Raw genomic sequence first — 20,855 nt, forward strand, 5'->3', positions numbered from 1 at the left:
GTCACTGAATCTTTATTCGAATTTAGGACCAGTAGTATGCTGGAGACGAATCACCAAATTTCATCTGGCGTAGAGATCTAGATGATCTGAGAGTTAACTGATGAGTGCACGTGCGGTATTGCCAAGATTGAGGCTACGATGCCGTTAGGCCATCCGTGGGTCGGGCCGTAACTAGTGATTTGATACACGGGCTAGCTTCAAGAGTACCTGCCTCAGAGTAGCGAGTCGCGGGGGAGTCGGCTTGCTGTCCGGGCTTCGAAGCTTTTAACTTCACAGGGAGTAAGGATCTAGGTGCATCAGCTTCATGCAACATGTTAGCAGACTGCAGTATTGTGAGGTATCGTCTGGCGGAAAACAACACCCGGACACGAGGAGACCGAAGAGACAGCAGTTCTCAAGTCGGCCTTCGGCATTTCATGAACACTCACGAAAGCATTCGCTGATCGAGCATAAATATGGGAAGCTGAACCCAAGTTTGAGTCTGAATCATCATCTCCAGTAAAGACCACATCTTCAAAGCTTTCAAGCAATCAAAGCCAGTGACCGCAGACATAAATCATGAGTCTTGCACATCTTTCTAAGTCTTCGCTCACAAGACCTTCCTTGCCTTATCTCATCACTCATTCTATGATGGTCCGCAAGATGGCCTCGGCTGCTGCTGCTGTTGCTCCCTCTCCGCAGCCTCACATCCCTACCATCCTCAATGCATCCGGCCCTCCCCCTGGACACTCTGTCACAGTCGGAAATCTCCAGACCTTCATCCTGCCTGATAAAGTCTCTGACACCGAAGCAAACCGTAAGCTTGGCAAAGCCCTTGTCGAAGCCTGGCAGAAGGACGGCATATTGCAGATAAGCATGACACCCGAGCAGCACTCACTTTACAAAAGTGCCAATTACGCTAGTAGACGCTTCTTCGGCAAGCCTTATGCTCAAAAGGCAGCTTGCGTTGACAGTCAGACTTACTCTGGCTACATTGCCAGTGGTGAAGAGCTGACTGACGGTATTGCTGACTACAGCGAGATTTTCACGGTTACTAAAGACCTTGAACTTGATGAGCCTAGAGTCGTTGCAAAATGGCCGTGCCATGGTCGTTGCCCTTGGCCTGACTATGAGATGCAGAATCCCATGCAGCGTTACATGCAGAGTCTGGGGGGCGTTGGGGAAACGCTCTTGCAGCTCACTGAACTGGGGCTTGGTGTTCCTGAAGGGTCACTTACCAATTACACACAAGATGGATGGCATCATCTGAGAATTCTTCGGTAAGTATTTGATAGAATTCATGCCTTGGTCTGGCTGTTACTAATTACAGTCATATAGCTTCCCTGCCATTAACAAGACTAATGGCAAGGGCAAGGAAGGAAGAGGAATTGGATCTCACACTGACTACGGACTTCTAGTCATCGCAGCAGCGGACGATGTCGGTGGCAAGTACTTCAGATCAGTTCAATGACAAGCCGTGGCTGACCGGTTGTTTCAAGCTTTGATGATTCGACCCCCATACAGCGATGAAAACTTCGCTAATTGGGAATCGAGTGCCGCTGGCTTCAGAGAGGACGATGAAAGATGGGTCTTCGTTCCTCCCGCGGAGAATGTCTTCACCGTCTTCCCAGGAAAGTTTGCTCTCTTAGCACAAACGATCCTTGCTAACCTTCTTTTGGTTTAGGTGACATGATGCAGTACATCACCAACTCAGCCCTTCCCTCAACCCCCCACAAAGTCGGGCTCAATCTCAGAGAGAGGTTCGCCTTTGCTTACTTCCATGAGCCAAGCTTCCAAGCCGTTGTGAAGCCTCTGCCCGGCTATGATGTTGGCCAAGAGCCCAAGGACGGGATCCACTATGGCAAGCACTTCACTAATATGTTTATGAGAAACTACCCTCAGCGGATTACTACCCAGAGGTTGAATGATGAGGGTCGTTACAGGCTTTTGGAGCAGGAGAGCCTTCAAACCATGGCTCCTTGAGGTATTAGGAGATCACACTAAATTGTCCGACTTCATAGCGTCTTTTATGAAATGACTTGAAGTGTATAAAGGTCTATCTTGAACTTGACGGGAATGACAAAAGGGAAAAGCTCTCGTATACCAACCCATTGTCCACATGTGTTAATTTGTGTTCTTTACCTTTTTGTTCGGACTGAAGCGTCTTTTTACGCTCCAAATTTTGTGATCTATATGTGTCATTGGCAGTTGAGACCTGTGGCTGAGAGCTTCATCACCACACGGAACTTGGCATATGACCTCATCACAGTATACCAAACTAGCGTTTCTTCCTGAATGAAGTGACAGGCTATTATCATTGACGTCCGTACGTAAAGACGTATTCTTGAGCACCCCGCCAACCCATGTACATGATCCTTTGCGAACTCATTCTTAAAACTCGATGTCGTCATCGTCGTCATCGTCTTCGCCTTCGTCGCCAATTCCCCCATGTATCCTACCCATATGCTGATAACAGTCGTCCCCGTCTCTGAACGTTTTCAAGCATAGCCAGCAAATATGGGCTCCACAGGCCGAGCAGTTGATATGATTGCAGCCTTCATCTTTCTGTATATGCGTGTTACATTTGGGACAGTCCTTGAAACCCAGCTCTTCCTTTGCTTTGAGGAGCTCTGCCATGCCACCAGAAGCATCGCCCTTATATTGTGCGCATGTCTTTCTCGGGTGAGATACATGGCAGCTCGTGCAAGTTACTGTCAGGCATTTAGCGCAAGTAAAGATGGGCGGGACGCGTGTTTCTGGTTGGGCGATGCGGTAAACCTGGCTGCATTCGGGTGTTGGACAGTAGCGGAGCTGGTCTTGGTGTCGACGCATAAAAGACGCAAACGAGGTCTCTAAGACACTCTCAAATATTTCTGAAAGAAGCAGATTCTGGATCTCCAGTAGTGGAATGGCCTTCTTACAGTTTCCTTGGTCTCCGATACATTTTATGGAGAAGTCGCCGATCATGGATGCTTCTACAAGACACATGTTAACAAAGCAGATCGTGCAGTAGATATGTCCACAAGAAGTCGTGAGTGCTTGATCAGCTTCACAGAAACAAACTGCACAGTCGCCTTCGGTAGCCCTTTCCGTCCTTGATTGCTCAGTATTGTGTCCTGTTGATCGAGGCTGGATTTCTTGCAAAAGCTGGTCAAGTGCTTCGCAGGCGGGGAGAAACTTATCTTCTGGACCGAAAACTCGAAACTTTGAGGATTTGATGTCACGGATGATAACGACTCCAAGGTCTTGTTCAATGTCCTGAAGCCTCCTGTAAACTCCCCTATCTGCTTTGAAATCGGAAGACCATAGGTTCTTCCCATCCAACGTCATTGTCGTTCCATTGATGATTTGTTCGAGGGTCTCTTTTGCTTGCGTAAAGGGTTCGCGATCTTGGCTCTCAAGCTTGAGAACTCTGTAGCCGCGCTCAGAGACCGAAGAAAAATACACAAATTGCCGTTCCCAGTCTTTTCGTAGCGGCTCGATGCTGTCTTCAACTACGCAATAGACGCGACTCGAAACTCTAAACTTAACCAGATGTACGTGCTGAAGGTAAAGTTTTCCTGATGGGTTGAACGGCAACCACATCTCGTTTAATTGCGAGACGGCCTCCAGCGCTTCGGATTCCTCAATGAACCGGGCCTGTGCCTTGACTCTTCTTGCAGTAGGACTCCCGAACACTTCCCATTGTTCCAAGGCGCCTACGTCGTATAGCAAGGACTTTATCATAGTCGAGTCAATATCCGAGTCCGTATCGTAACTTGGATCACCCATCTCAACCTGATAAGGTGCTCCAGACGGGGGAAAGATGTCCATGATATCCTCCGGAGGAATAGTAGCCACCAAACCTTTCAACTCCATCTGCCATGGCCCATCCTTTTTTGTGGGATCCGCTGCGGCGGGCATTTGGGCTACTACTGGCAAGCCACCGATGTTGAGTTGCTGGTTTTTGAGCTTGTAATACGCCTCAAATGCTTGTGTCGGATCCCTGAAGCAAAGGGTGAGATTTCTTGTCGGTCTGTGCCATGAGCAGCGGACGTTTCTGCTGTCGACGAGGCCAAATGATGATCCTTCTGGTAATGGAACGGGGATTTGGGTGACTTCCAAGTCGGGCGCTCGAACACAGGTACGCAGTTTCCAACAGGCGGATTTTGCAAATTCCGGATCTTTGACTTTGACGATTGCCATTCCGTTCCGATTCTTCACGAGCTTAATAAAGTTGATGTCGCTTATGGATACGCTGATGCCTATATCTGCCAACAGCTCTTGCACCGATCGTGCTGACGACCTCGAGGGCAGATGGCGCATTTGAATAGCGGAAAAGTCCGAGAGAAGAGTGATTTTCACGACGGCCGCTCCATCTCCAAATTCGACCCAGGCACCTCCAAGCTCACGAGTCCACTTTTCGGTATGGGAGTCATGCTTTGAGGCAACATTAGCTTTCGGATTTCTCACATTACTGCGATATAACAGCCTACCTTGGGCTCTTCCGACCACTCGGTGTTAGGCTGATCGTGAGCATATCTGCAGGTAACTCCTCTCTTACAAAATCCTTTGGCGAAGAAGCGACATGTTTCTTGAAGAGGTCAGGGTCCTTCGTGAGAAAAGCGACAGGCTTCACCGTGAGTGCAGATACCCTGGGCGTAGAACCGACAAGGTTCTCTTTGACGACGGTCTGGTTGTCGGGTCCGGGTCACTGGTCCATCATGGGCGTAGCGACAGTCTGTACCGTGGAAGCAAAAGCCCTGCGCATAGAATCTACAAGGCTGTCTGTCGCGATTCTCCGGGTGCCTCCGTCGACGGTTTTCCTCTCGAAGTGCGTTGGCTAGCCTACGATTCTCGTGATTTTGTATGCGTAGTTGTTGAAAGAGCCACGGAAATTCATCGCCGGGGGCAGTGGGACGCTCCAAAGTATTGCCCATGTTTGGGGATCCGGATTGTTGTCGCGTTCAGAATCTCTCCGCTCACATAAAAACTGTCGTCGTCATCAAATAGTAAATTACGGTGGCGTTGTGGTGAATGTCAAAAGCAAATATTACACAATGATTCGGAGATACTGCGGCTAACGGCAGGACTCAAGCTCAAGGTTTACACAGCGTTCAATGATTGTTCTCAAGTGACGGGTTCAATAAATGGAAATGGAGATAGAATGCTTTGATTTGGTGTTTGATATTGAGGCTGTTCAGACGATGCAGGAGACCGATTGTTTCACTGAACGCGTGACGCGTGTTTGTGACAGTCAATGATGTTGGTGTGCAAACTTTACCCCGCAGATAAGATGATGCAGCAACAACATGCGTGTTCATCTTGTTTCATGGTTGATGCCAACTCTGATGCAGCGTTTGGGCATGACTGCGGCAGAGAATTGGGTTATGCCACGCATTTGGATGAGGTGGCAGTGAGTGGTTAAGTGCCCAAGCTCAACAAGCCTAAAGGCGGTGAAGCCTTCGCCACATCATGTGTTGGCAGCTGGAAGTCGAGAGAATACTTGGAGATGACATATTTGTCGCGGTCAGCAGCCCGCTGAAGCTGTAGGGTAAAGTGATGATCTAATATTGTCACAAATCTGATAGTCCCGTTTATTTTGCTCACCGCTCAATCCATGCTGGGTCAGCGGGTCTTGATCCTCTCTGACTGGCTGCGCTCGGTCCAAAAAAAGGGGCCTGGCATGTGCCTGACATATTTCTCGCTTAGGTAATGGTGATCCGGGTCCTTGGATAATTCTTAGCTTTGAATCTACCCGAGATACCTTTAAACCCGCGATCTGCAACGAACCAGTCAAGCAAGCTCACTCACTGATCCGACTACTACTGTACCTGCACTAGGTACGTCTCTTCTTTCTGCCCTTCTAGGGACATCCTGGCCTCGCCTCGCTGACTGCTCGCTCAGAGCCTCGACGGTCGCTCAGACCATACCCCAACAGCCCCGCACCTCGGCGCAGCAAAGAAAGCAAAAACCACCTCGCAACATGGGCTCCAAGAAGCGCAGCTCGGCCTCCGGTGAGACTGGGAACGCCACTGATGCTTCTTCCTCTCGCAGCGGTCAGCCATCCCGTAGCCTCAGAAGGAGAGCGGGCGACATTGTGAACAGCCTCAATCCAACGGGCGCTGGCAAGGGCCCTGATGTGATGCAGCAGCTCGCTGAGATTCCCTTCAACGCCGAGGCCTTCCTCCAGGCGAAAGCCGCTCAGGCCAAGGCGCTGGATGCCGAGGCCAGTGAGACCGGTGAGGGCGAGGATGTTGTTGAGGTTGAGTATGAGGGGACTCGTCCGTACGTTCCGACGGTTCACGCTCATCTCAAGGGCGTTGACAAGGTTTGCCGAAACGGGGAATGGTCGAAACCGCTTCAACGCTTCTTGACGAGGCTTCAACTCGGTTCAAACAATCTCAGCGTCATTTATGACTCAGATCTTGAAAATGTGGGGATCGAACCTCCCGAGGAGACCGAGTCTTGGGTCGAACAGAGTGAGCCTTCTAAATTCGCAGGCCACGTCTACAGATTCCTTGGCCGTCAGTGCCGATCCGCCTCTTCAGATAGACATCTCTATGTCCTCTATCACCCCGATGCCGAATGGCATGCCGATTTCTACGACCTGCTGCAGGACAAGCCTCTGCCAAGCAACTTCCTTGGCTTCTCCGATAATCTGGATGCTCTCGTGGCCTTCGTGAGGTTCATCCGAAAGCGCCTCGGAAAGCGCGCCAACAACGCCATGTTCCATCTCCTCATCCCCTCATCCCGACCCATGTCCATCAGAGACGCTCTTGAGTTCCCAGATTTGGGTGATCTGGTCATCCATGGTGAGACTCACGGCGGCAACAACTACGTCTGGGTCAATCTACCCACTTCCGACGACTACCCGGCGAACCTGCTTCTGAAGCATGTTGAAAACGCCGTCCGCGGTGAGAGCGAATGGAAGACGACAGCGACAGTCAGCACAGCCATAGGAGGATTAACGGCATCACTGGCCGGCGCGGCTTTCACTCTCAGAGTCAAGGGAGCACCCTTCCCATCCCTCAAGACCTTCGGAATCGGAGCAGTCTGCACCACCATAGCCGCCCGAATCAGAGGCGCAGAGTACCTCCCTCTAGCAGTCCTCGGAATCGGCGGACTCTGCACCACGATAGCAGCATTGCAAGTCAACAGAGGCCTGAGCAAGCGCGTACCCAGACTCATCGGCGGCACCGACACACCCAAGGAGCCAAAGGCAGAGCCCGAGAAGGAAGATTCAGCAGCCAGCGAGCAAGACGAGAGCAAGGACGAAGCCCCCCAAGAATCAGATGTCCTCCCCGAGCCAGAGCCGCCAGCTGTTCCAGAGGAGCCATCCAAGATCAAAGACGACTCAGACGCTCTGTCTTTCGTGAGCAAGGCCTCGAGCACGAGCAAGTCTTCGAGCAGCAAGAAGCATCGACGAAGCGAACGAAGTGAACGAAGTGAGCGAAGTGAGCGCAAGCGCAGGGATAAATAAAGTATGGGAAAAGATATAGGGTTGGAAAGACAGAACAAAGTACAAAGTACACTGACAGACAGCTGGACTTTTGATGGTGTATTTTTTGTTTTTCGATTTGAATACGCTTCGAGTGCTGTTTTTTGCTCAGTCTTTGGTTTTCATGAGTTAGAAAAACGCACGAAAGTAGAAATATAAATTGAAGACCTCTACTTGAAACGAGGCTGTTGAGTTCAAGCAATCCATATTTCATCTGATTATGAAGGGGCTGAGTTTATGATAATGATGACGTTCATGAAACAGGAGTGCGTTTATTTACGCAAGGGGAATCCATACGGTAGCAGAAGCATCCCAGGGTACAACTGCATGGCCTTTTCCAACTGTAATATTCTTGACTGCATCTAATTTGTCTAATTAAGAGTGCTGCTCTCGAGTACAGATTTGCGCAGAAATTCATAACTACAGGGTAGTTGACAATCCTGCGGAAGTAGGGATGAAAATTACCGAGGTTCTGTCGCCTGTGGATCTGCCTCGTCTGATCATGCACTTTTCTAACTTTAGCATTCGTGTCAGACTTCTCACGACTCGTCCAATCGGGGCCTGAGCCTATCTTTAGCAGTATCCACCCCAAAAGCCGGATCCCGCTACTCCGAAAGAACCAGCAGAGACAATCTTAAGATGCATATTTAAGCATTTATCTTCATGGAGCAGTGATGCGTAATACAGAACAAAAAAAAGTCATCTAAAATAAGCTAGCTAAGACAGCTCATAACTAAATCAAGAACAAACTCAGATAAGTTACGAGTCAAGGTCCGCGGGTCTATCAGCCATGAGTAGAGAATGCGATACACAATTTAAATAAGAAACCAAACCATACCACGCACACTATCTACCAAAGCTCACAAACAGGCTTCTTCTGAGGACACTTGAACGCTCGCTGGAAATCAGCAGAGTTCTTCACCGGCAACAAAATCCTAGCCTGGTTTGGACTATGCTCATCCGTCAACCCAGCAATGACCTGCGCAGGTTTGATGTTCTCACACCAATTCTGACCCCATTTGACAAAGAACAACTGCTCATGGGTGAAGTTACCGAGCCCAGGCAGATCTTGCGCTTTTCCATTGTCCTTCTCCCATTTCTTCCATGCGGCAAAGCTAGAGAGAATACCACCTGCGTCTGCAACGTTCTCACCCAACGTGAGGTCTCCGTCGATCTTCTCCTCTTCCCCATCGGGGCCAGTGATGGTGAAGTTGCTATATTGCTTGACGAAACATTCAGTGGACTTTTTAAATCCTGCTGTTGACTTCTCATCAAACCATGCGCTCTTGTTACCCGTTTTGTCATACTGATGCCCATTGTTATCGAAACCATGGGTGATTTCATGCCCAACAATACTGCCCATACCGCCGTAGCTGATATAAGCGGGATAGCCGGCATCGTAGATGGGGGACTGCTGAATACCAGCTAGAATTATCATGGTGTTTCCTGAGGCTTGATGGAAGGCGTTGGTAGTGAGAGTGCTAGACGGGAACTTCTGTCGATCAACAGGCTTGTCAAGGGATGCCCAGTTCTTGGCAACTCGGGACTTCGCGAAGGAAAGACTATTGAGTAGCAAAGACGGCGTGATCTCGATATCGGAATAAAACTTCTTCACGACCTTTGGGTCAGTGACATGGGGGGAGGTAGGTAAACCGATCTTGCTCGTCATGGCGCGAACTTTCTCAACAGCAGTTTTCTTGACCTTATCAGTAGCCCAAGGCCTGGTTCCAATGCGCCCGATAAAAGCCTCCTCAAGGTTATCGATGATCTGAGATGTAAACTTCTTAGCATCTGGCGTAAAGTGCTTATCGGCGAAGAATCGGGCGAGAATCCAAGTTAGGCCTGTGGGACCGACGAGTTGAGAAGCGATCTTGTCACTTGCAATCCAGTCAACGCCATTGTCGAGAAGAATTGCGCATCGCTGCCAGCGAGGTTGAGGGCTACCGGGATCACTGCCTTGTTGCTTGAATTTCCATGTGTTGTAGGCTTCAGTCTGTGGCGAGTCGACATAGGTAGATACAGCAGCGATGGCCTTCCAAAGGAAGAAAGTTTGAATGACCTCAGGAGGAGTCTGGGAGAACTTCTGTGAGATGTTCTTGTATAGCTCTGCAGAGGTGAATACGATCTTGGAATCATTGAACCCTTCAGGCGCCAATTGATCAACGACGTACTTGAAGTTCAGCTGTGGAGCAACTTCTTGAATATCGCTGATAGAGACGTACATATCCGTCTCAGCGGTCTCTTCGGTATCTTGGTCTTGGCCCGCCTCCTCTGTCGCATTTGTCTCGGGGGCGGCTACTGGCTGGAGCGAGAGCTGAAGGGCGACGACCGACTCCATCAAAGTCCGAGCCTCGCCTCTGGTCAAGTTGGCAGGATGAACAGAGTAAATAAGTTCACTCGCGATCTTCAAGAAGTCAAACATATCCTCAGGAGTGGATGGAAGACCGGAGTCGGTGGGTGGCTGGATGCCAAGCGCCATCTTGTCTGGGTTTAGCGGCTCTGCAACCTGTATAAATCTCTGCGTCGTCTCGATGCCCAGGCTCTCGAATAGAGTAAGAAGTTGCCCAATTCCATTTGAATGATCGTATACAGTCCCTTTCTTTCCATTGCTGGAAGCAGGAAGTGTTGCTACAATAGTCTTGGCCACTTGTAGAAGTTGGCTAAGACCCTCTTCTTCATGGGCAGTTGTGTTCATGCAGACTTGGTAAGCTTCCTGCATCTTGACAAAATTCTCTTTGTCAGCCTTAGTCTCATCTTTGGTGAGATTGACCGTTATCCAGCCAGCGTTTGGGCCTGAAGGGTAGGGTCCTTCGAGAACGCGTCGAACGAGATCGTAAACATGGAATTGGACAGCTCCCAGAACATCTACAGATCCCGCACCTGCTGGGATTGGGTTGCGTTCTGCCCAGTTGCCGCAGACCACTGTGAAAACATGAGTTTATGAAAACCTCTTGAATTGTAAAAGGAAAGAGACTAACACTCATCGAAGTCAGTGCATGGATCAATCTTTGCATGGTTGGTAGCCATGCTGCCTAGGATGTCATCCGCAATATTGATGCATGCTGGGGTCGTGCAGAGGCTATTGGCATCGTAGCCAGAGGATCCACGAGGTATGATGCCCATACTGAAACCAAGAGTGAAACAAAGTGATGGGTGTCTGAGAAGAATAAGAAAAGGTTGCCAGACAGAGTTCTGAAACAGCCCTGACTGAGTTGATGCAGCAGAAGGAATGAATTAAATAGCTGTTCTTATATACATACAAGCCTTAAACACGTCCTTGAGGCTGTGTTGGGGATCAAAAATCAAGCTCATAAGCTCGTAAGATTAAATGTCCTTCCATTGGCCATCTCACCCGTGCTGACAGCACCGACATACGGGACCAGTATCATGAGTGGCTCAGGTCCCATTCTAACGGCGATTTGAAAAAAACAGCCAAATTCAGCGTAGCAGGCACGTCAATGCGCTCGAAAGTAGCAGCTGAACAAAGTATGGCGAAAATTGCTGCGGTCATCATTTCTGGGACTTGGGTGATACATGTTTCTTGGCAGCGCCTTGTAGAGCTATTTCCAGTTGGTGCAAGCGCTTGTGCAAAAGTCCTGGGTGGGGGCTAAATTATTAATAGTATCCATAACTTCAGCGGTCAACCAGTTCTGCACTTTTTATGCTTATTATGGTGATATGGCTTGCTATGGGCGTAGGTTAAGGCAGCCTAGGATGACTTGTCCAATGGAGATCGACGTGGATGAGGAGAGCACCGCCATGCGAGGGGCATAAAGGGGAGAAGAGCGGTTTCGTAGATGCCTTGACCTCGCCGCTGATGGGACTTTTGAGGCTGAGTCGGGTAATAAGGCGAGTAAGCATAAATGCAGATATTCGGGCTTGTCATACGCATATTGCTGACACTCGTGACCATAGAGCCGGTCCGGGCCATGACTCGTTGGAGGCCGGCAGTTCTTGTTGCATGACTCGAGCGAGAACGCGAGAAGCAAGACGACAACAGGGTTAAATCGCCAGAATTATAAATATGGTGATTATACCGTCGCCTGACTGACCCATGCTTTATACTGAAATCTTTTGCGAAGACAACTAAGTTAGGACTCGATTTCACGAAGCGAGCTGATATTAGTATTCGCTGAGTTGATGTTTTGCTAAGCGAAATTGGTCGAATTGTAGTGTCAAAATAGGCGCAAATTTGACAGATTGATGTTACGAGAAATAGTTCCGTAATTACGTGAAACTTGATGATGGACTTGAATCCATACTAGAATATCGGAAAGACAAAACAGGAAAGAATTAAACGCAGGATAGCCGTGGTCTTCATTCCGCGTACAACTCAGCCTCATTTCAATTTCGACAAGTGAGTCTAACCCAATCTAGCAGTAACTGAACGCACCTAAATATCCAACATAGTTCAACTTCACAGTATAAAGACAGAGCAATGTCCAAGGGAATGAATTTGAAAACACATTCATTTAGAAAAACATCTCTTACTACTAACTACGGCTCTTTCAAAATGCAGACCTTCAACATTCTTTTCATCACTCTTGCTACTGCAGTAGCTGGAGTAACTTCCTCCTCCAGCTGCCCTCCCTTCCCTGCCTCAATGACTCCGTTCTCTTATGGCTTCAAAGAGCCCAAACCGCCTGCTATCAAGCCAGAATACCAGGCACATTTCGTACAGCACAAGTGGTGAGCCATCCCTTCAAAATCCAAATTGCTCTGCATTTTACTCACCCAAACTCAGGAATGGTGAACTGTCACATATCACAGCTGGATTCATCCAAAACTCCCCATCAAAGGGCTTTGTCCGAGCTGACGAAGCTTTCGACGGTGTTCTCGCCTCTTCGACTTTTGACTATTCCAACGTCACCAAGTTGGGCTTAGTTGACAACACCTTGACTACATATGATCCCAAGAAGGCCAAACCAAGTGTTTGGAGAGGATACGTGAACTCAAACTATCCTATTCTCAACAAGACTATCTTGATTGATAACGGAGCTGTCTTTGAGGGATTTGTCAAGAGGGATTTCACTCCGACTCCCGTTGCAGCAGTAAGTATTTCATGTCCGCCGGAAGAGTAATTGCTGACTTTTCATTCCAGTGGAGCATCATGTACCAGAATGCGATCCCTGTTACAGTCTTTGTCAACGAGTGTGGTGTTATTGTTGGTTACGATTACTTTGCGCCGGAGCTTCGTACCCGGGTCATCATGGAGTTCTTCAACATTCAGGCCAAGTAGACCGTTCAGTGTAATTGATGGGGTTTTTCGCCGCGATGAGGTTTTCCCCAGTATTCGAGTTATTTAGAGTAAAAGTATGGTTCAGTAATACGCCATCTTATTTTCAGAAACACGGAAGAGTGATTGAACATGATATATTGTTTGGGTATATGACCTGAACTCAAGCGTTCAGACTGAGTCACACACTTTACTGTTCCGGTACTGGTATTCCCATAGCTCTACTAAATCAACCTTGATCCTCCCAGACACAACAAATCCTTTCTGTGATATTAAATCCAGCAGTCTTATGATCTCTTTCCTCGCTCGAGAATCCACAGAGTTCGCACCCGCCATTCGAAGTGGAAATATCGCTAACACTCCAGCGATTTTAGAATGCTCGAGGATTTCAGAGCAATAGGAAATCACACTAGCAACATGAGTTTCAATCTCACTAGAAGTGAGAACAGGGATAACTCTCGTGTCCCAGCAGTCATAAAAGGTGAAGTTCCTACACAGGAATAGCTGAAGGGCATGGTAACTTGCCAACGCGAGCTTTCCATACGGTCCAGATGATTTGATGGACACACTGGATTGCGAGTGCCAAGACTGAAGTTCGTACTGGAAAAGACAACTCTTTGCGGCCAGTATATCTAGATCCACATGGCTTTGTCGCAGATCTTCTGGAATTGACTCAATTTGGTCAAAGAAACTGGCATTTTGTAAGTACTAGTTACTTACGCGTTGGCAAAACTAACCTTTTGCTGAGTGAAGAGATCTTGATTATAAAGGTAAGAATTTCGTCTAGTGGGCTTGATGCGATCATGCCATATTGGTCCATACACGAGTAGTCGGATAGTACGGTATCTTCACCGTAGAGAATTGCTCGGTTCCCCTCCAACAACCTGAATGTTTCAAAGGACTGAGAGCCGAGATAATCAGAACGACTGCCGGCCCCAGAAAGCTGAAATATTCTTGATGTGCCATAGAGCATATGCTTAGCCCACTGGCCACCAGAGACCTCGACCATCAACTGCAAGAAGGATTAGATACGAGCTGTTAAGTAAGAGGCCTTCCCTAACCTCGAATAAGCCAAGAAGTAATGTACACCAAAGAACACCTTGGCAATATAATGCGTCTGGTGATTGGAGGCAGAGCTGAAGGCTTGTAAGTGACTTGCTATATGATTTCAATGCGAAGTGGTACGGTGATTGAAGTTCATCAAAAGACCTTGCACTTGGTGCTCGACTGATTTCCAGGGCACCAATCGCGACTGTTGCTTCTCGCAGTGGTGCACATGTTTGAATCAGAGGCAGAAAGTCGGTGCCCAAATTTGCAAACTCAGGTGTGAATTCGCAACGTTTAAGAAACAAGAAGAATGTCTTCAAGTATACGCTGTCGGGCTTGTCGCTGATTTGCGGCTGCAGCTTGCTTGTTTGCTGAGGCACTGAGTGGCTTACGAATGTCAGCTCCGATTTTGCGACGGCTTGGGTCTGGCAGTGCTTCTTCATGCGGATACAGTATTCGCAAGGGATGCCCCCTTCACACTTTTCTTCGCGTTAGTTGCAGTTGGATGACGTTTTGCGATGTCTCTCGAACCTTGATGCGTCGCCTTGCACATGATTGGCAGCGAGTTAACCTCTTACGCTGATCTAGCGGACCAACGATACGTCGAGCCTTCATTTGATGTGCTGACTTGTATGATTGGCTTGTAAGTAGGATAATTATGTCGAGCAACTCATGTCAGGAAATACAAGACTGATGAACGCGCAACTTCGTATCGAGGCTCAGCATTTATTCAGCCCCACCAGACTTGTCTCGATGCGGAAGTATTTGAACGCACTGGAGTCATGATCACCATAAAATGCAACCAATCACATTTCTCTGCTGTCATCGTCTTATTTGAGGAAAACAATGCAGCATGTTGAAGAAGGCTTGACAAGTAACATTGATGGCCGCGATAACAAATAGCATTCTTGTAGTGCTAAAGGTTTGTTTTAAGCAGAGGTTGTTCAAGGGTAGCGGTTATACAGACTCGATGAAAGTATTATGATTAAGTATTCCCTACTGGGAGCTGTTCTAATTGTTTTTCTATAATTTTCCGGATTTCAGATTCCCTCTAGACCATGTAAATTCCACTTTTCATTACTTTTTCCATACCAGCTTGGGATGATTCCTAAACAACGCCATTTTGTTGTAATTCTGCCTTTTTATTGCACTCTTGCCATTCATTATGCGAAAAAGAAAACCGCAAGTCATAATTCCCTGTTACAACCTTCTGCAGAGGACGAGCCATTTTCCAAGTAGGAGTGATCGCCCTGTAATAAAGAAGATGGCAGCTAGAACGATGATGGCGAGATAGAAGCAACCTAGGAGCTGAGCGCCCAACCTTTCGAGCAAGATTCCACTTAGTGGATTTGCCAGGAGCAGTGCGACAGCCACACACATATTTGTAGAGCCTTTCCACAGTTAGTAGCTGAATCTTGCCAAGGTCCAAGGCCAAACACTTACCAAAGTACCGAGCATAATCTTGAGGCTCACAGGTCTTTCCAGTACACACTGCAGTATGTTAGTAGTGAGTGAAGTGAATGGCGACAGAGGAACTTACAAGGCGACAGTACGTAGAAAGATCCAGAACAGTATCCCCAAAGTGCAGTAAAGGTATACATGAGAGAAGCTGAGGTCGTGCTGAATGGGATAAAGATGGAGGAGATAAACACCAGGATGACAAACATGGTGGTGATCATAGCATTGAACGGCCCAACCTTGTCTCCCACGAATCCGATCGAGAAACGACCTAAGCAAGAGCAAGCACCCAGGATTGATAGGAGAGTATATCCATCCTCGGTGGAAAATCCTGCTCCTCTTGCGATAGTCGGCAACAGGCCGCTGATTCCATAGTTGACGAACTCAACCATGCAGATACCAAGTGCAGTGACGACAAAGCTTAAAGACTTGAAAGCCGACAAGTCTAGGCTGAAGCTCTGGGGCTTTTGAACCGTTTGTTGACCTTCTGTGAGACGACGGAATGGTAGATAGCATAACACGCCAAGTGACGTGATGCAGGCAATGACAAGCGCAACAAGCCTCATCGACCAAGCCCAGCCAAGCTTGCCAAAAGTAGCTCGTAGCATCATTGGGTAAATAATACCACCAAGCGAAGTACCCATGACGGCAATGCCCATGGCAAGACCGCGACGGCGAGTAAAAAGCTTGCCGATGACGCCGATAGCTGTGACAGCACCGATACCGCTCCCGATACTGCCAAAAAGGCCGAGACAGAGGATAAAGTGCCAATATTGTGTACACTCAGCTAAGAGAAGGAATGTAACGGTGGAGAATGCTGCGGCGATCGGGCCGAGGATCTGAGGACCATAGCGATCTAGGATAGAGCCGATCTGGAAATTAAAGATGAGGGAGAGAAAGAGATAAGTTCCTGATATCCATCCAACTTGGCTGACACTATAGCCACTCAGCTCGTTGAGGGTAAGATGGGATTGGATTGTTCCGAGGGAGTTCATGAATCCTAAGAGAATTTCATTAGTAACTACCTTGTTGGAGTTGAAGTAATGATGTTTACCATAGGAAGATATCAGGAATAGCATAGATGCAAAGACGCAGAGCCAGGCACCGGCGTCTGACTCAATGTCTCTTTTTTCTGGTTCTTTTTCGTTGTCTGGGCCAGCGGAAAGGTCTATCTGGCTCGGAGGTACCGAAGTCGGTGCGCTTTCGATGTCTGGAGTTGCCGCGTCCTCGCGGAAAAGAGTAGGTGAAGTCGACCTTGATCGCTCCATGTTGGTAATGTCTTTTCGATACAATGTTTAGATCCAATTGTTGTCAATTGCAAATATCGTATCTTGAGAGTAAAGTCACCGACTTATACTCCATTTATACGGTAAAACTACCTGACGTCCACCGCCAACAATCTCCACTCACGACATATCTTCACATCATGAGCCTCAACACAAAAAAGAGAACGTATCTCTCGCTTACTCCAATCAACGCCATTCTCCGATGCCGATCCCAAGACTCGTGCCTGAGTTCAAGGAAAAGATTTAAAGAAATCTAATAATGGCCCAAGCTCGTTCGATCGACTCGGCCAGACCCGCCGCGTTGGGTCAGGCATCTTGTGTTGCAGCTCCACTTAGTGGACCTCTTGACTAAAAGACTGAAGGTCATGAGTGATTGCGACACCAGGAGAATAGTCATAATATCCACGTCTCGGCCAGTTTTTTGTCACGAACTTGTGGTACGTCGCTACGTACTTGGACCATGAGGTTCCCTGAGTATCGTGGTTGTGCACGGGAATAACGGAGATCCACCGCCGTCAGGTACAGTAACGTGTACGCCGCTTCTCGGTATTGCCACTGCTAAATGCCGACGATCTGACTTTGGATCGGTGTAGCCCCTGGTACCTTGGAAATGTCCAGATGTCGTGTTTGTTGTTTATTTTAGATTTTCTTAGCTTATTGATTAGTGTTTGTATCGTGATCTTTTCCGGCTGCGCTGGAACCTAGGGATCTGCATCATCATATCATGTTGAGGCTGACTCGTCATGTCACTTGGTATCGCCACGCACCGTATGTTCCATACAATACTAGCATTGTCGGTAATATTTCAGGCTTGAATATCGCTGATAGCCGTTATTTAAGTATAGTCTTGCACGGTGAAGCAAATACTGTACACGCTGGCTGTTTTCGTATGGAGAGGCGTAGGCCCGCTCACGTGGTTATGCATCCGATATAAGAGTCTTGCCCGTAATATAATATTGAGTCACGAATTTCCATCCCTGCTTCAATTTCTGTCAGGCTGATAAGAAGTGTAGACGTGGTGAGCGCGAGGGCCCCAGAAGACCCCTTAGGTGATGTCTCCAGACTCCAATGCAGCAGCTTCAGTGATCACCATTGCTTCACTTGCTAAGTTTGATCAAAAGCCACTTCATACGTTTTAGGGCGGTGTTAGGCCTAGCACTGCTCCTCATGTTGACGCTGCAAAATAGTGAAGCTATCTCGCGCAGCATCGGAAATTTGTAGGGCCCAAGTGTCGATTGGATGAGACATAACTGTGGGCTGGCTTCTCTGACCAACAGAAGTATCGCGATGTAAATAATCAAGAATATAGGATGAAGTTCTAGATCGCATTGGCTGCATCATGTAGGTAAGAACTAGGAAGCTCCAGTATACCTGTCTGCCGAAGAAAGAATTCAGGTGCAAGGCCTGCCATTACATGATTCAACAATGATAGCACTGGGGCCAGAGACCTTTCCAGTGCATAAGCACGTGCCAGTAGGATTCTTTCCATTTCAGACGGAAAAGGATACACTTAAGAACTGGCCGGTATTCATGCCTCGTCAATCTCGTGTGAGATGCATCGTTTCTCCATGCAAAGGCTTTTGTTGCTACTACAAAGCGAGGGGCATCAAAAGGTCCTTGCATCCGGTGCCCGCTGAATAACTCTAACCCCAATAGCCTACTCGCAAGCTACCCCCCAAGGAAGTCGGGAGCAACGAGGGCCAATAGACTGCATGAAAAGGCGATATTCCGAGACGAGTTGCCAGATACGAAAATAGGCACGTAAATACTAGCGAAAATCGGGCATGCACAGCGCACTTCTGCGGCAAGCTATGCAACTTTTGAACGGCACAGCACTCTCCGGGGAATGAATATGCACAGCCGCTGGTGATCTTCCTGTTTGAAACCCTCCGCATTGATGAAATAGGAAGCTCGAATTGACTGTGGAGACGATTTATGCGCGGGACATTTTCAGCTGAAAACTCAATGCAACGTGAAATACGACTTGCATGAGACTAGTGAAATTGTATGCAAAGCAGATCAGGACAGTCATCGTCATTGGATGGACCTCGGGATATTTGTTTGATCTAGAACTGGTATAACGAGATGAATACTACCTTCGACTGCGTAGGTAGCCCAATACGAATATTCATAGTGAGTTCTCGTCGTCGAGATCAGTCCACGTTGGTGATTGAGGTGCATTAAGCGCTGGAAAATGCAGAACTGGAGAGGCGTCGGTATGTCTCTAGACCAAAGTCAAGTAAAAAGGTTCCTATCATCAGATATCACCTGCACTATTAGGGATGTACTCGATGTATAAAAAGCCTGATCTCCTCTCGAATAACCAGAACTTCAAACAAATACTTCACCTTCTAGCAACTGAAAAATAACCTCTCTCAACACTATCTCTTCACGCACTCCTGTAAATCGCACCATATTATCCATCCTTCTACAGTCTTACTAACATACTGTAGCCTAGAACTCGTTATGATGGTCAACCCACTCTACGTTGTATACGCCCTCTCCGCCATCGCAGGAGTTGAGGCATGCAAGAGAACCTGCTCTGCCTCCAACGATGCCGGCACCACCTGCAGCTACTCGTGCACTCAGGTTTGCTCCAGTATCTCAGCCAAGCAAGCTCGTGATACATTCCTCGCGGCTCTCCAGTCCGGCGGCAACTCGTGCTCTGCTGTCGGAACTAGTGGTGTCTCGTGCAGGAAGACGGCCAAGTTTGGAAGCTGCTATGATCATCACTGGTCATGCGGCAGTGGCTGCTAGATTGGCCACAAGGAGGAGAGATATATAATCGGGCAAGATATGGATGGAGGGCATAAGTGTGAGGATAAAGTCTGTGCAAGTCTGAGCCAACAGTTGATCTTGGCGGATGTCATCAGTATTTAGCTGCATGTTCCAGAAAAGCTCTTATGTTCATCAGAATTAGCAAAGAACTCTTCAGAGCTATTAGGTCTATTGGTTTGGTCGTCAGTGCACTGAGCGGCCTTTATACGTCGTGAATGAGTTGTTCAAATCGCAATCCCAATGGGCTAGGGTAGGCAAGAAGAATTAAAATCTCGTAGTGATAAGACTTGGGCAAGTTTAGTATATCTTAGTGCTTTAGACCAGTTAGCTTTAGCATCTTGACTTGATTTATGGAGTTTTCTTGCTCCACAGAAATAGGTAAACGACAGTAAGCCTTCTAGATAATGCCTTATTCTTTTACTCCGCGAATTCTAATATGAACGCTACTCGGCGAACCAGTGCGCCAGCGGATTGGCTTACATTTTAAGTGTGTATACTAATTGTTCTACTTCTTATGGCCTCGCTTTCTTGGTTGACCGACTGAGTTCCTGTGACCCCGCTCGCAATAGTATTGTTACTTTAGTGAATTTGGACTGACTCAAACACCAAAGACTTCGGCCAAACAACCGTGTATTCCTTCGGCACTATCGGTGCACCGTAGCATTAGTGATTTAAGAGAGACCAGAATCATATTCAAGGTTTTAATATTCAGCGCTTCTAAGTCGGCAATTGATGTCGTCTCGCTCTAAATATTAGTACCGGGCACTATTGGCTTTAGTGCAGGCGGATATTATCTCGTCTAGAGGCTTTCGTAGCAGAAAGCTTGTCGTTGAGGGGGCCCCATAGGGACACGCCTAGGCGCCTCTCCACTTCTGCACGCGTAGGCGTGCGGATTATGTCAGCCCCCAATTTGGCACAACTCCACAGCTGCATTTCGAGTTTTGAGGCTGGCGGGTTTCAGAATTCCGAGATTCAGAACTGCAATGAATTCCTAATTATCAAGCTGAATACAATTCCTGCTGCTCTTTTCCATCATTCTCAGCCGCCTCCCAGATGTCGCGCATGCCTCTTCTGCTAGAAAAAGGATTGCTTTCCATCTCTGCCGCTACCTGAGCCTCCACCCGATCATCTTCTGCTTTACTCCAATCCAGGTACGCCATCATCTCTTCCTTACTCCAATCTCTAGATCCGGTCGGTGTCGTACAGAGTTTGCCCATCTGCTTCCAGTCAAGACACCACTGGTAGCTTGCTTTGTCATACCGCAAAGGTAGACCTAACGCCCTCCGATACTGCTGGTTAGTTTTGACGCTACCACGAGGCTGCGCCTTATACCAAGCATCTCGAGCAGCAACATATCTCCGATAGATAGCTTGTGGGTCATCATATCTTAGTGTCGGCGCCACTGATGCTGTTGAAGATGATGCTACTGGCGACGTCCCTCCCTGTGTCGATGGTTTTGCTGATGACACTGCCGATGATGCTGCTGTCTCTATACTAACGACAATGCAGCTAGTATCATCCCTGCCAGACCCAGCGTGTCCGGATAATCCTGATGACGGGTCTTCCAGTGGTTCCCCTTCCTGCAAAGATG

The 20,855-nt window shown here is 48.0% G+C and overlaps 8 protein-coding genes across 9 annotated transcripts; 4 read left to right on the plus strand and 4 right to left on the minus strand.

Annotated features, from left to right (window-relative positions):
* Positions 1-642: 642 nt before the first annotated feature.
* FOXG_03966 (uncharacterized protein) lies at positions 643-1,962 on the plus strand (the record flags this gene model as incomplete). The annotated part of the gene is made up of 4 exons (XM_018381835.1): positions 643-1,259; positions 1,318-1,421; positions 1,479-1,600; positions 1,678-1,962. 4 exons carry the CDS (start codon positions 643-645, stop codon positions 1,960-1,962), a joined length of 1,128 nt encoding a protein of 375 aa, XP_018238422.1.
* A 273-nt stretch (positions 1,963-2,235) lies between these two features.
* Positions 2,236-5,420, minus strand: FOXG_03967 (uncharacterized protein). Its single transcript, XM_018381836.1, has 2 exons — positions 4,455-5,420; positions 2,236-4,398 (listed from the first exon to the last, which is right to left on the minus strand). Exon 2 carries the CDS (start codon positions 4,282-4,284, stop codon positions 2,371-2,373), a length of 1,914 nt encoding a protein of 637 aa, XP_018238423.1. The 5' UTR covers positions 4,285-4,398; positions 4,455-5,420; the 3' UTR covers positions 2,236-2,370.
* Positions 5,421-5,674: 254 nt separating this feature from the next.
* Positions 5,675-7,691, plus strand: FOXG_03968 (uncharacterized protein). The gene is made up of 2 exons (XM_018381837.1): positions 5,675-5,801; positions 5,866-7,691. Exon 2 carries the CDS (start codon positions 5,945-5,947, stop codon positions 7,439-7,441), a length of 1,497 nt encoding a protein of 498 aa, XP_018238424.1. The 5' UTR covers positions 5,675-5,801; positions 5,866-5,944; the 3' UTR covers positions 7,442-7,691.
* Positions 7,692-8,238: 547 nt separating this feature from the next.
* FOXG_03969 (uncharacterized protein) lies at positions 8,239-10,582 on the minus strand (the record flags this gene model as incomplete). Its single annotated transcript, XM_018381838.1, has 2 exons — positions 8,239-10,381; positions 10,438-10,582. 2 exons carry the CDS (start codon positions 10,580-10,582, stop codon positions 8,310-8,312), a joined length of 2,217 nt encoding a protein of 738 aa, XP_018238425.1. The 3' UTR covers positions 8,239-8,309.
* A 1,390-nt stretch (positions 10,583-11,972) lies between these two features.
* Positions 11,973-12,698, plus strand: FOXG_03970 (uncharacterized protein; the record flags this gene model as incomplete). The annotated part of the gene is made up of 3 exons (XM_018381839.1): positions 11,973-12,148; positions 12,204-12,510; positions 12,561-12,698. The coding sequence occupies 3 exons, from the start codon at positions 11,973-11,975 to the stop codon at positions 12,696-12,698; spliced, it is 621 nt and encodes a 206-aa protein (XP_018238426.1).
* A 120-nt stretch (positions 12,699-12,818) lies between these two features.
* Positions 12,819-14,431, minus strand: FOXG_03971 (uncharacterized protein). Of its 2 annotated transcripts, XM_018381840.1 has the most exons (4): positions 14,274-14,431; positions 13,757-14,221; positions 13,433-13,707; positions 12,819-13,386 (listed from the first exon to the last, which is right to left on the minus strand). In XM_018381840.1, exons 1-4 carry the CDS (start codon positions 14,355-14,357, stop codon positions 12,867-12,869), a joined length of 1,344 nt encoding a protein of 447 aa, XP_018238427.1. In that variant the 5' UTR covers positions 14,358-14,431; the 3' UTR covers positions 12,819-12,866. The 2 variants fall into 2 exon arrangements, with proteins under 2 accessions (XP_018238427.1, XP_018238428.1); XM_018381841.1 differs by having other exon boundaries at positions 13,757-14,431.
* A 273-nt stretch (positions 14,432-14,704) lies between these two features.
* Positions 14,705-16,828, minus strand: FOXG_03972 (uncharacterized protein). Its single transcript, XM_018381842.1, has 4 exons — positions 16,255-16,828; positions 15,283-16,200; positions 15,186-15,233; positions 14,705-15,133 (listed from the first exon to the last, which is right to left on the minus strand). The coding sequence occupies exons 1-4, from the start codon at positions 16,466-16,468 to the stop codon at positions 14,943-14,945; spliced, it is 1,371 nt and encodes a 456-aa protein (XP_018238429.1). The 5' UTR covers positions 16,469-16,828; the 3' UTR covers positions 14,705-14,942.
* Positions 16,829-18,812: 1,984 nt separating this feature from the next.
* On the plus strand, positions 18,813-19,423 carry FOXG_18699 (uncharacterized protein). The gene is made up of 2 exons (XM_018398838.1): positions 18,813-18,887; positions 18,940-19,423. The coding sequence occupies exon 2, from the start codon at positions 18,953-18,955 to the stop codon at positions 19,241-19,243; it is 291 nt and encodes a 96-aa protein (XP_018238430.1). The 5' UTR covers positions 18,813-18,887; positions 18,940-18,952; the 3' UTR covers positions 19,244-19,423.
* Positions 19,424-20,855: the final 1,432 nt, after the last annotated feature.

Source organism: Fusarium oxysporum, chromosome 4 (assembly GCF_000149955.1).
Source record: "Fusarium oxysporum f. sp. lycopersici 4287 chromosome 4, whole genome shotgun sequence".
NCBI lineage: Eukaryota > Fungi > Ascomycota > Sordariomycetes > Hypocreales > Nectriaceae > Fusarium > Fusarium oxysporum.

What these genes read in the sequence shown, in the direction of transcription:
- FOXG_18699 (XM_018398838.1), top strand. Translation starts at nt 18,953, where the DNA reads ATGATGGTCAACCCACTCTACGTTGTATACGCCCTCTCCGCCATCGCA.
- FOXG_03971 (XM_018381840.1), bottom strand. Translation starts at nt 14,357, where the DNA reads ATGAAGGCTCGACGTATCGTTGGTCCGCTAGATCAGCGTAAGAGGTTA. An exon ending in TACTTCTTGGCTTATTCGAG is followed by an intron (nt 13,708 to 13,756) that starts GTTAGGGAAGGC and finishes TCCTTCTTGCAG; the next exon opens with TTGATGGTCGAGGTCTCTGG. An exon ending in ATCTCTTCACTCAGCAAAAG is followed by an intron (nt 13,387 to 13,432) that starts GTTAGTTTTGCC and finishes ACAAAATGCCAG; the next exon opens with TTTCTTTGACCAAATTGAGT.
- FOXG_03972 (XM_018381842.1), bottom strand. Translation starts at nt 16,468, where the DNA reads ATGGAGCGATCAAGGTCGACTTCACCTACTCTTTTCCGCGAGGACGCG. An exon ending in TTTCTACGTACTGTCGCCTT is followed by an intron (nt 15,234 to 15,282) that starts GTAAGTTCCTCT and finishes AACATACTGCAG; the next exon opens with TGTGTACTGGAAAGACCTGT. An exon ending in AGATTATGCTCGGTACTTTG is followed by an intron (nt 15,134 to 15,185) that starts GTAAGTGTTTGG and finishes AACTGTGGAAAG; the next exon opens with GCTCTACAAATATGTGTGTG.
- FOXG_03967 (XM_018381836.1), bottom strand. Translation starts at nt 4,284, where the DNA reads ATGCGCCATCTGCCCTCGAGGTCGTCAGCACGATCGGTGCAAGAGCTG.
- FOXG_03968 (XM_018381837.1), top strand. Translation starts at nt 5,945, where the DNA reads ATGGGCTCCAAGAAGCGCAGCTCGGCCTCCGGTGAGACTGGGAACGCC.